The sequence below is a fragment of the Phodopus roborovskii genome, unplaced genomic scaffold (genome assembly GCF_943737965.1).
Source record: "Phodopus roborovskii unplaced genomic scaffold, PHOROB, whole genome shotgun sequence".
NCBI lineage: Eukaryota > Metazoa > Chordata > Mammalia > Rodentia > Cricetidae > Phodopus > Phodopus roborovskii.
In genome coordinates this window covers 10,575,297-10,586,558 of record NW_026126546.1, presented here as the reverse complement: position 1 = coordinate 10,586,558, position 11,262 = coordinate 10,575,297, and the positions used below count along the sequence as shown (strand labels likewise).

At 53.2% G+C, this 11,262-nt stretch overlaps 1 protein-coding gene across 1 annotated transcript; it reads left to right on the top strand.

Moving 5' to 3' along the window:
* The first annotated feature begins 1,512 nt into the window (after positions 1-1,512).
* Positions 1,513-7,992, top strand: Slc35e4 (solute carrier family 35 member E4). The gene is given in 3 exon segments (XM_051200263.1): positions 1,513-2,377; positions 2,380-2,724; positions 7,061-7,992. Coding segments are annotated over 3 exon segments (1,050 nt in total). The 5' UTR covers positions 1,513-2,106; the 3' UTR covers positions 7,495-7,992.
* Positions 7,993-11,262: the final 3,270 nt, after the last annotated feature.

Below are 11,262 nucleotides of genomic sequence, written 5' to 3'. Positions count from 1 at the left end.
CTATTCCACAACAATAAACAGAAAATTTAAATTGGAAGTAATACTTTTTAAATGAAAAGACACTTAGTGGATAATGGATTAAAAATCCCAGAGGAATGTAGCTCGCAGGAAGCCCAGATTCCTCCTCTTCAAAAATGTGTGTGTGTGTGTGTGTGTGTGTGTGTGTGTGACTCAGTTTCCCTAACCCTGGAGAAACGAAATGTCCCCAGATGTTGGTCCTCTGCCTAGAAGTCCTCCTGTTTTTCAACTTGGGCTACTCAGCAGCGATCTACGGGCTCCAAAGGGTATTAGAATCATCAGAGACAGGTGTGACAATGTAGATTCCTGGTTTATCCAGGACATAGGTCTAATTCAGGTCTCCAGTGGAAATTTTCACCTTTGATGGTTGTGAAGGGATTTGGAACACGAACGGCCATGTGAGGTTATGACCACCAGAGGGTGCTGCGGGCCGAGCTACACAGTTTTGATTTGAGATGTTGTTCTAGGCCGGTTGTCATCCTGATTAGTCAGATGACAGACAGGTGATATCTGTCCAGGTGGGTGGGAGCTTCCCCAGAAATCCAATGCCTGAAAAGAAGCTAAGTTCCTGGATGGGGCTTGATTCTTGATCGCCTGGAGCAAGCTGGGCTTGGAAGAGGCCTCTGGGATGAGCTGCTTACCCTATCCTGAATTCAGAGAACATCTATTTTTTGGATGGGGAATCCAAGAACCATCCAGGAGCACAGTCTTAGTGGCAGCTGATTTGTCACCTCAGAGTGCTCAGGGAGCAGCACACGGGGTCAGCTAGCCCGAGCTGGATGCCAGCCCGCGGTACCCTGCTTCTCGCAGCTGTGGTTAGCCCTGGTGATTCATTTCCCCTTCTGCTGGTCCAAGAGGGGGCGCCGCCCCTGGTCTGGCAGGGGAGAAAAGATTTGGAGGGGAATAGAGTGGGAAACAAGATGAGGCAGTCTTAAGGGACCACATGGCCCAGCTCTGATCAGAAGACATTTGTGGTTTAGGATCAGGTGGTTCTTCAAATGCCCTTCCTCCTCCTCCTCCTCCTCCTCGTTTTTCGAGACAAGGTTTCTCTGTGGCTTTGGAGGCTGCTTGGAACTCAGTAGACCAGGCTGGCTTCGAACTCACACAGATACACCTGTCTCTGCCTCCCCCAGTGCTGGGATTAAAGGCGTGTGCCACCACCGCCTGGCCAACGCCCTGCTTCTTGATCACTGCTTTGGGACATCTCTGCAGGATACCCCAGGGATCCCAAAGCCGGATAGTGGACTTTAAGGGAAGCTCTTCTTGGTGCTGGAGACAGCCTGGATTCTGGCTGGTAGCTGGTAAGGCCAATACTTCCAACTAAGGGACTTAGCCCGCAGCTGCGCAAACCGAGCCAAAAGGCGCAAAGGCTGTGGGAGGGGCTAGACGTCCTCGAGGCTCCGGGGCGGGGCCTCGTGGGGGCGGGGCCCAGGTTGAGCCCAACTTTCCGGGTGGAGCGCAGCTTCTGTAGCCGCGGAGAGGGCGGGGTCGGGAGAGCGGAGCGGCGAGAGCGCGCTGGGCCGGACTAGAGCCCCGCGCTCGACGCTTCCAGATTCACCGCCGGAGCGGAGCCGCAGCCAGAGCAGCCGAGCAGCAGCAGCCAGGCCGAGCTCGCAGATCCGCACCTGTCCACCTCTATTCCCCGCGCTGTCGGAGGCGAAGGGGACTGGGAGAGAGACAGCTGCAACCTTCGCTCCCACGCTCGGAACGCTATCACCCCTGCCCTGTCTGCTCACGGCCTGAGCACCAAATACGCAGGAGGTCTGGATTAGTGTCCCCACCCTGACGGTCTGGGGACCAAAGAGGAAAAAAGCCAAGAGGATTCCGTGTAAAAGCATGGCGTGAGCATGGGGCGTGGAGGAGAGTGAAGATTTCCCCTGGAGGTACCAGGGTTTACGAGGCCTGGGTGAGTACCAGGCAGTCCAGCATCCCAGCAGCCACGACCTCCCTTCTTCCCTGAGGAAGCTAGAATAATCGGGTGGCTCGGGTGTAGCACTTAAAGCGGTGCCCTCTCTTGTCTGAGGAATCAGGATCTGACCCAGCAAATCCGTGGAAAGCCTGCCTTCTGCCCCGGTCTTTCTGGTGCGGATGTGCCGCTGCCCACTGGAGCGCCATGAAGGCAGGATGACCTCAGCCGAAGCAGCGGCTGTGGCTGGAAGTGCCCAGGAGCATGGCCGCCTCAAGTGGCCTCCTGACAACTCTCAGGTCCTTGGGCAGCCTGCTCGAGCCAGAGTGGTTGTGGCAGCCCTGGTGTGGCTGTTGGCAGGAGCCAGCATGTCAAGCCTCAACAAGTGGATCTTCACAGTGCATGGCTTCGGAAGGCCCCTATTACTCTCAGCACTACACATGCTGGCAGCTGCCTGGCATGCCACTGGGGGGCCCGGCGGCACATGCCCCGCAGCATCCAAGGCAGAGTGCTCCTGCTCAGCCTCACCTTTGGCACCTCCATGGCCTGCGGCAGCGTGGGCCTGAGCACTGTACCCTTGGACCTAGCACAACTGGCCACCACCACCACGCCATTGTTCACACTGGCCTTGTCTGCACTGCTGCTTGGACGAAGACATCATCCGCTGCAGTTTGCTGCCATGGGCCCACTCTGCCTGGGAGCTGCATGCAGCCTTGCTGGAGAGCTCCGGGCACCCTCAGCTGGCTGTGGCTTCTTGATAGTAGCCACCTGTCTCCGAGGCTTCAAGTCCGTTCAACAGAGTGAGTGCCTGGTCTCTGTCTGAGGGGGTGGGGTGTATGGCTAGGATATTTCTGTGAAAGGACCTTCTTGGACAGATAAGGCTCAGAGAAGTCAGGGAGTGCAGGCTTCAGCCTAAAGCCTTAGAGACGTAGTTAATATGCACAGGCCTTTAATCCTAGCACTCGGTAGCAGAGGCAGGTGGATCTCTGAGTTCCAGGCAGCCTGGTCTACAGAGTGAGTTCCAGGACAGCCAAGGCTACACAGAGAAACCCTGTTGGTGAAGTGTTCTATACTTGAGAAGCCTTTGTCCCACTAGATCTCATATGGCCTCTCCCTGAGTCAGTCAGGTACTTTATTGTCCCCAGGTGACAGATGTACTGTCCCAGCCTGGGCCTTGGGCCAGTGAACAGCAGAGGCAATGTTTGAACAGACTCCAGGCTGCCCAAGCTATGAGTCCTAAGATTATGAACCCAGAAGGCCAGAAGAGAATGAGGGAAGAAAAGGGAAAGCAGTCAGGAATGGTTTATCTAAGCCAGGGAAGCGATTACGAGGAGCTATGGAGTGACAGGCCTGATGCTGTGTGTTGTCGTTGCCATTTCCACGTCATCCTCACGTTACCACATTACAGGTGATAGCACTGATAAGAGTTTTATGGTGGGTCAGGGGCTGTCTTGCTGTTTAGTTCAGGCTGGACTTGAACTTGTGATCCTCCTGTCTGAGCCTCCCTACTGCTACCAAAGAGGTTTATGATTGGCTCCCAAGAACTCCCAAGTCTGGTCTGTGTGACTGGGCGCTGCTGGCTCTGTTGGGAGTGGGCAGCAGGACTCAGAGCAGAAGTAGGTATGATTCCCCGCCCAGTTCCAGTATGCCTAGAGTGGAGGCTGACTTCCTGTCTGGGCAGTTGAGGGGCATTTGAGTCATAGCCCTACCCTCCCTCCACCTTAATGCAGGGAAGAAGTAGGAGAGTCGAGGGTGGGAAGTGAGGGGTTCCCAGGGATGATGATGACCTATGGTTGAGGCGGCTTGCAGCTGAGGAGTGGTGAAGTGAGGACTTCCCCCTGCCTGGCATCATCGACTGGGACCCAAAGGTCCTGTCCCCATCTTCCCCGGCCACAGGCAGGGTGAAAGCCCAGTCTATTTTAGCCCTCAGGTTACATGAGCTGAGGCCTGAGCTGGGACTTGAGTTGGCTCAGGGGAAACCCGACCCTGTAGGGCCTTCTTGAGCAGGGACACCAAGCAGAGAAGGCTCCAGCTTCCAGGTCCACACTGCACCTGCCAGAGCCAAGTACTCACATACTGGGCTCTGGGCAGCTCCTGTCTGTAGGAGGGCTTGCAACTAGCCAGGCATCACGGAAATCAGGCGTGATATTGACATCCAGCCACTCTTGGCTTGAGCCAGCTTCCTTCTTCCCTCTCAAGACTCAGCTTCTTACACTGAGTGTGTTGGGTACCCTCTGCTTTGCCAGCTGTGGGGTAGTCACAGCTATTCACCCATCTGCTTCCCAATCCAACAGGCTTTGGGACATCTCTGTGTCCTCAGCACCTGGCCTGGGGCCTGGCATAGGGAACAAATTCAAATGTCTTTAATTGATGGTTTTGATATCTGTTGACATCAGGTTGGTAAACTGATTAGGCTGCATGGATTGCTAAAGAGGCTGCTTAGGAAGCCAGAAGTTCTAACACAAGTGGGAGCCTCGCTGAGATGAGGGAGTACATCAAGGGTTTGGAATGGATCTTTTAAAGAGGAAGTTCCTTTTTGCTGGAGGCTCTTGGGCCAGATTCAGACTAGAGTGTGCATACTTTATGATCGTGCTAGCTCCTTCCCTAGAGCAGGGGGTAGGAGTCCAGAAGGACTCAGGCAGACACGGCCAGCCTCTTCTGTCCTGCATCGGCCAGCTGTAGCCTTGGGGCTATGTGGAGTGGAGCAATGCCACCCTCATACCCAGAGAGGCAAGGGAGTGAGAGGCCTCTCTGTGCCGAGTCTGTTGTCATCTGTCCACCCATGTTTCAGAGCCTCATTTGGTCCTCATCCAAGGTGGGCCGCGCAGGTGTGGTGTGGGCTGGACAAGGCTGCTGAGGGAGCTGTGCAGCCACAATGATGGCAACAGAGCAGAAAGGGACATCCTGGGCTGGGATACAGGCAGAGCCCCGTTCATCATCGGGAGAGCTTGGGGGTCCGCTTGGGTGCTGAGGATGTACACTGAGTGTTCTTCCCCATGCTATCCACAAGGAGTCGGAGACAGAGAGGTGACTGTCACACATCCAGGGAAGGGACAAAGTGGGGGTAGGCCAGGAGGCAAGGGTTTATGAATATGTCACTGCTGTCTCTGCAGGAAAGTGTGTCCAGATGCTGACTTGAAAGTGCCTTTGAAGTGGGCGTGCAGGTGTATGTGCAATCCCAGAACCCTGGGAAGATCATGAGCTCAAAGCCAACTGGGGCTGCAAAGTCAGACTCTGTCTATAAGCAGAAAAATAAAATACCCTTTCAGCCTGGCATGGTGGGGCACGCCTGTAATCCCATCACTTTACAAAGTGAGGTAGGAGTGTCACACAGCTAGGCTAGTATAGGCCAACCTGGGATCTGCAGAGTGTTCTGGGTCAGCATGACTACACAGAGAGCCCTTGTCTCAGGGCCCGTGTTAGTGGGTGAAAGCATTTGCTACACAGAGCACCTGAGTTTGATGTTTAGAACCCACAGTGGAAGGGAAGAACCAACTCCAGAAAGTTGTCCTGTGGCCTCCACATATTCCACACATACACCTACATACACCAAATCGCACACATGTGATGATATACATATCTCAACCCCCCCCCCACACACAAAGAACCTAAATAAAATGCCTTGGGTGGGGGGGGCTGGGACTGTGTAGTTCAGCGATAGAGAGTTTTCTTAGTTAGGGGAGGTCCTGGGCTGGACCCTGAGCACCAGACGGAAACAGAGCAATGATGTGCATGGTCTGGCAAGGGTGGGTTACAGAGGAGTCAGCACTAACATCTGGGGAGTTAGTCACTGCTGCCATGGGCATCACTGCCCTTTCATGGGCCTGAGGGGGGCAGGGGCAGGTTGGGCAGGATGCAGGGCAGGTGCATTAACTACCCCTGAGGGTGAAACCCACCTGAAACCAGACTCTTCCTGTATTGGTGTCTTTAAGGCTCAGGCCTCGCATAGCTCCTCAGGTACTAACTTAGGAGCGAATGAGCAGGAGGCATTCTGATTATCTGTTCACTTCTAGAAATGCTTGAGCTGGAGACTGTTGCCTAGAGGAGCAAGCCCAAACAGCAGAATGAACTGAGAGGAATAAATACCATTTCCTGTTCTAAGCATGGGCTGTGAGTAAGCAGTGTGTGTCAGGAAACTGCGATCCCGGGGCCCAGGAGGACACCGGTACCACTTGTCTCTCCTCTCCTAAGACTTGGGCACACGCTGCCATTTCTCCCCAGACCATATTGGCCTTTGATGGTCGCAGTGATAGGACGCATGGCACATACAGCCACATTTGTGCAGGCAGCAGGATCCCTTTCTTTGCTTGAAAACGTAAAAGGTTTTCCTTTCATTCCGGGTTCATCTTGACAAGCCCCACTGTTGGTAGTTTCTTGTTTGCTATGTTTTGTTTAGACTATACACAGACATGGTGGTGCACACCTGTAATCCCAGCATTTGCAAGTGGTGGGTGACAACACCAACACCGTGTCAGGACAAAAGAATACAAGGCAAGCCCCAGCTACAAGGAGAGCTCATGGCCGGCCTTGGCTGCATGAAATCTTGTCTTAAAAAAAGAAAACAAAAAGCAGTCAAACACCCTGATTTGAAGTCATAAACAGTGAGTGGCTGCCAAGAGCCAACAATGACTGCCTTGTTGGTCCTTTGTCACTGGTGGTCATAGTGAATGGGGTAATGCCTGTCTCACTGTTTTGACTCAAACCTATTTTCCTTCCCCCTCCCCCTCCCCCTCCTCACACTCTCCTTCCCTCATTCCCCAGCTCCTTCACCCTTTGGTTACATCTGGTAAGTGGTAGAGCTGAGCTGGGTCCTCTCTGCTCAGTCCCTGCTTCCTGGCTGGAGCTGTAGGGATGTTTTGTTTGTTTACATTTCTGAGCATTCACCACATTAAGGCTTTTGTACATGTTACCTTTGTGAAATGTTTCCTGTAAGAGAGGAGTGGGCACAGGCCACAAGCCCAGCTGACCTAAGTCCTCCTCACTTGAAAGTGGTACTTTATAACAGGAGCCACTAACCCTGCTCAGAGTCAGGCTTGGCTTCCAGGAGCTGCTCATGAGGATGGATGGGGCTGTACAGGGCTGGCTCAGTGGGCACCGCCTTATCCCAGGTGATGACAGTCACTCTCTTGGTTACAGGTGCTCTGCTGCAGGAAGAGAGGCTGGATGCGGTGACTCTGCTCTATGCCACCTCTCTGCCCAGCTTCTGCCTGCTGGCAGGCGCTGCGCTGGTGATGGAGGCTGGAGCAGCCCCACCCCTGGCTCCCACCGACTCTCGCCTCTGGGCCTGTGTGCTGCTCAGCTGCTGCTTGTCTGTGGTCTACAACCTGGCCAGCTTTTCCTTGCTGGCCCTCACATCCGCCCTCACCGTCCACGTACTGGGCAACCTCACAGTGGTGGGCAATCTCGTCCTGTCCAGGCTCCTGTTTGGCAGCCACCTCAGCGCTCTCAGCTATGTGGGCATCGCTCTTACCCTTTCAGGAATGTTTCTTTACCACAACTGCGAGTTTGTGGCCTCCTGGGCTACCCGTCGGGGGCTGTGGCACAGGGACCAGCCTGGCAAAGGTCTTTGAGAGCTGGTGGAGGGCATGAGCCATACCTGGACAGCCCTAGCCTGAATCTAACCATGGACAGTGGCCATGAGGAAAGTGGAGAGGTGCTATGTCCGCCAGGCCAGGGAAAGGAAAGGAGGTGGCTTCTGGAAGGGCTGTCTGAGAGGCCAGGGACCTTCAGAGAGACCCATCCCGTCCGTCCCTGCTGGCCTCACCTGTTACAGCAAGGCCTGCCACTGGATGGTGGGTCCAAGTCTGGCATGTGTGCCTGTCAAATGGTTCATTATGGTTAATGTCAAGGGCAACAGTGAGAATTGCTGGGCAAACTTAGAAAATCTCAGTGTGTTAGGATGAAGATGATGCTCAGCGGCTGCGCAATCTTTCCCCCAGTTGGGGGAGGCCGTGAGGAGCACCAGAGGGTAGTCTGTGCCAGCTTCAGGCAGCTACTTCGGCCTCGCTCCGGTGCCGCCTCCCCTGGGTTTGGATCTTCCATCCTTAAATAAACTATTTTTGCTTGGACATCTGTGTCATTCCTTGGGGCTACAGTCAAGGGAACATAGAGTGGCTGGTTGGCTGCCACGTGGTTCTCCCGGGCTCCCTGACCCTGTGTTGGCTTCCAGCCTAACACTGTTCTCTACAAGACCCTCTACTGGCTAGGCTACCATCAGGCAGCTTCAGGGTGGCGGTAGTGGCCCCGCCCTGCCATACCCACCCATGCCATCTTCCAGGTACTCTTCTCTTGGAGAGATCTCCCTAAAACACACATGCGCTGGAGTTCCGCTCTGCTCTGAGGACAGGGCTTTCTGCTGTATGCCACACGTCCCCTTATTCTGTGTCCTTGCCAGACTCCCTGTTTATCAGGGGCTGAGTCTAGGTTGTAGGCAAATGGGATCAGTCAGAAGAGCAACTTCATGGGGAGGCGGGCACCAAGGAAGCACTCAGGCTAACCGAGGGCCCTAGCGAGCAGGCCTTTCATGCAGTGGACTGAGGGAGAGATCCCTACTTTAGAGCGAGCCCAGAGCTCCCCAATTGGCTGGGCCCAACTTTGTCTGCTCCCCTCCCCACCCCAGCCTTCGGTGATAACAGCTAAGTCTCTGTACCTATTAAAATGGATAAAAACTTAGCCTGGGGCACAAAGGCCTGGGACCTAAACCTGCTATGCTAGGTCAACCTAACTGCTCTCTCTGTTTAGTTTGAGATAGGGTTTTATGTAGCCTAGGCGGGCTTCAAAGCCCCTATGTAGCTAAGGGTGACTTTAGACTCCTGATCCTCCAGCCTCTACCTCCAGAGAGCCAGGATTCCAGCCACGTTCATCACAACACTCAGGTTTATGTGGTACTGGGGTTTCAAGCGTGCCAGGCAAGCATCATCCTGCCAGCTAGCTAGCTCCTCCCCTCCCCTTTCTGAGCATCAGTCAATGATGCTCAGGGTTGTAATGGTCCCTGTAGGGGAGGATTTGAATGAGGAGCCCAGGGGCAAGGAAGGAGAGGTGACCAGATGACTGTCATTATTTCCGGTGGCTACTCACACACCCTGCTCCCCACCACGGCCGCAGATCCACCTGGAAATTGGTTCCTTTAGAGTGAGGATAGTTAGAGCAGGTGGGGACTGGGATCAAGAGAGTAACTACATATTCGTTCACACTCCCGTCCAGACCATGTGGAGGAGGGTAGCCTGAGCCTGGGTTTTCTAGCCTCAGCCTCCACCCAGGCTGGCCTTACAGAGGGCCTTGCTGACTCACTGCCACCCACCTCTCCATGACTCAGAGCTGCCATTTGCTTGGTCTGTCCCACCCTTCCGAAGCTCACCCATCTCTGGATTCCACTTTCAGGCTTGGCTGGGCAGGACAGAAGAGATGCTTTGGCTGGGGAGAGCCTCCTTGGTGACACTTGTCGTATTGGAGGGACTCCATACCACTCTAGGAGCATCCTTGCCTGGCCCTCACCCAGGCTCTTCGGCCTCAGGAGATGGGGGGACAGGATAGGGGTGAGTTAGATGGATCTGTGCTTGACTTAGGTGCTGGCCTGTCACCAGTCACTGAATTGATGTCCCCAAGGCCCTCCAATCAGTTTCCAGCAGGAGCAGAGACCAACAGCGAGCAGAAAGCCAGGGTCTATGTACTACATCTTTCTACTCACAGCAGGATGCTAGGCTAGTCTTGCCTGGCCCTACAGTGTCACTGCCAGTGAAGATCACAGGATCCAGGCAGTGGTGCCTTTAATCTCAGCACTCGGGAGGCAGAGACAGGCGGATCTTTGTGAGTTCAAGGCCAGCTTAGTCTACAGAGCTAGTTCCAGGACAGGCTCCAAAGCAATACAGAGAAACCCTGTCTCCAAAAAAGAAAAAGGAAGAAAGAAAGGAAGGAAGGAAGGAAGGAAGGAAGGAAGGAAGGAAGGAAGGAAGGAAGCACAGGCTAACCAGTAGGAAGAACCCCTTTGCCAGGTCACATTCCTTTGGGACTGTAGCCTTAGACAAGTGGTCCCACCTCTCTGAGGTTTCATGATCTTTGTATCCAGCCACTGCTGGTTTGCCCAGGATAACAAATGTTGTCTTCCTGGATAAGATCCTCTCCACCCCCACTCCCCTACCCCCAGTGCCACAGCAAGTCTGAAGCCCCAGCTGAATGTGACCATTCCACGTGGGGCCCTGATCACTCAGTCACACTCCATCTGAGAGCTAGCTCAGCCTTTCTCCTCTTCCTCACTAGACTTGCCACCCAGACCCCTGCCTCCAGCATGGGGATAGGATGTGCCAGCCAGCAGATGTAACAGCCAGATGCATTGCAAGGCCACCAGGGATGACGGAAACAGCTCTATACTGGCCATGTTCTTTTTATGAGAGCGTTTCATGTGATTTCTATCTTAACTGAACCCTTATCACACATTTGGCCTTAACTTCTGTGGTCTGAAGTACAACAGCAAACAGCACAAATAACTTTTTTTCCTTTTCACAATGTCACAGACTTGTCCTTACAAATCTTGACCTTAGCAATTAAGAGTTCAATGCCTTTCTTAGTAAGGCAATGGCATTCACCTTTTCACTTAGAGTAAGCACTTCCTTTTGGCAGGCCAGGTGGTGGCAGCACACACCTTTATTCCAGCACTGGGGAGGCAGAGGCAGGTGGGCAGTTCGAGGCCAGGCTGGTCTACAGAGCAAGTTCCAGGACAGCCAAGAACAGATAAGGCTACACAGAGGAAACCCTGCCTCAAAACAAACAAACAAAGCTTCCTTTTGGCATATCCAAAATGCAAACTTCACTCTGCTATTCTTGTGCTTGGGAGCTATTACTAAGTAAAGTAACAGTTACCTACACACAGCCATGGTGACACCACATGTGATAACCATACTAAGATACCAACTGCCAGGCTTTAATCCCAGCACTAGACAGGTGAATTTCTGTGAGTTCAAGACCAGCCTGGTCTACAGACTGAGTTCTAGGGCAGCAAGGGCTGTTACACAGAGAAACTCTGTCTCAAAACAAACAAAAACAAACAAACAAAAAACAAAAACAAAAACAAAACCAACCAAACAGCTACAAAAACACAACAACAACAAAAAACAAAACAAAACCAAAAGACACCAACTGTGTGACTGATGGGGCAGACTGTGAAGACAATGCCATGACTTGGGTGGGCAGTAGGAGGACAGGTGTGATATCAAATTGCTATTCAGAATGGTGCACAATTTAAAGTGCAGAGGGTTATTTCTGGAATGTACCACTTGATATTTTCAGACTGTAGTTGACAGTTGCATTAGTCACCTTATCTGTTGCTAACACCCTGACAAAAG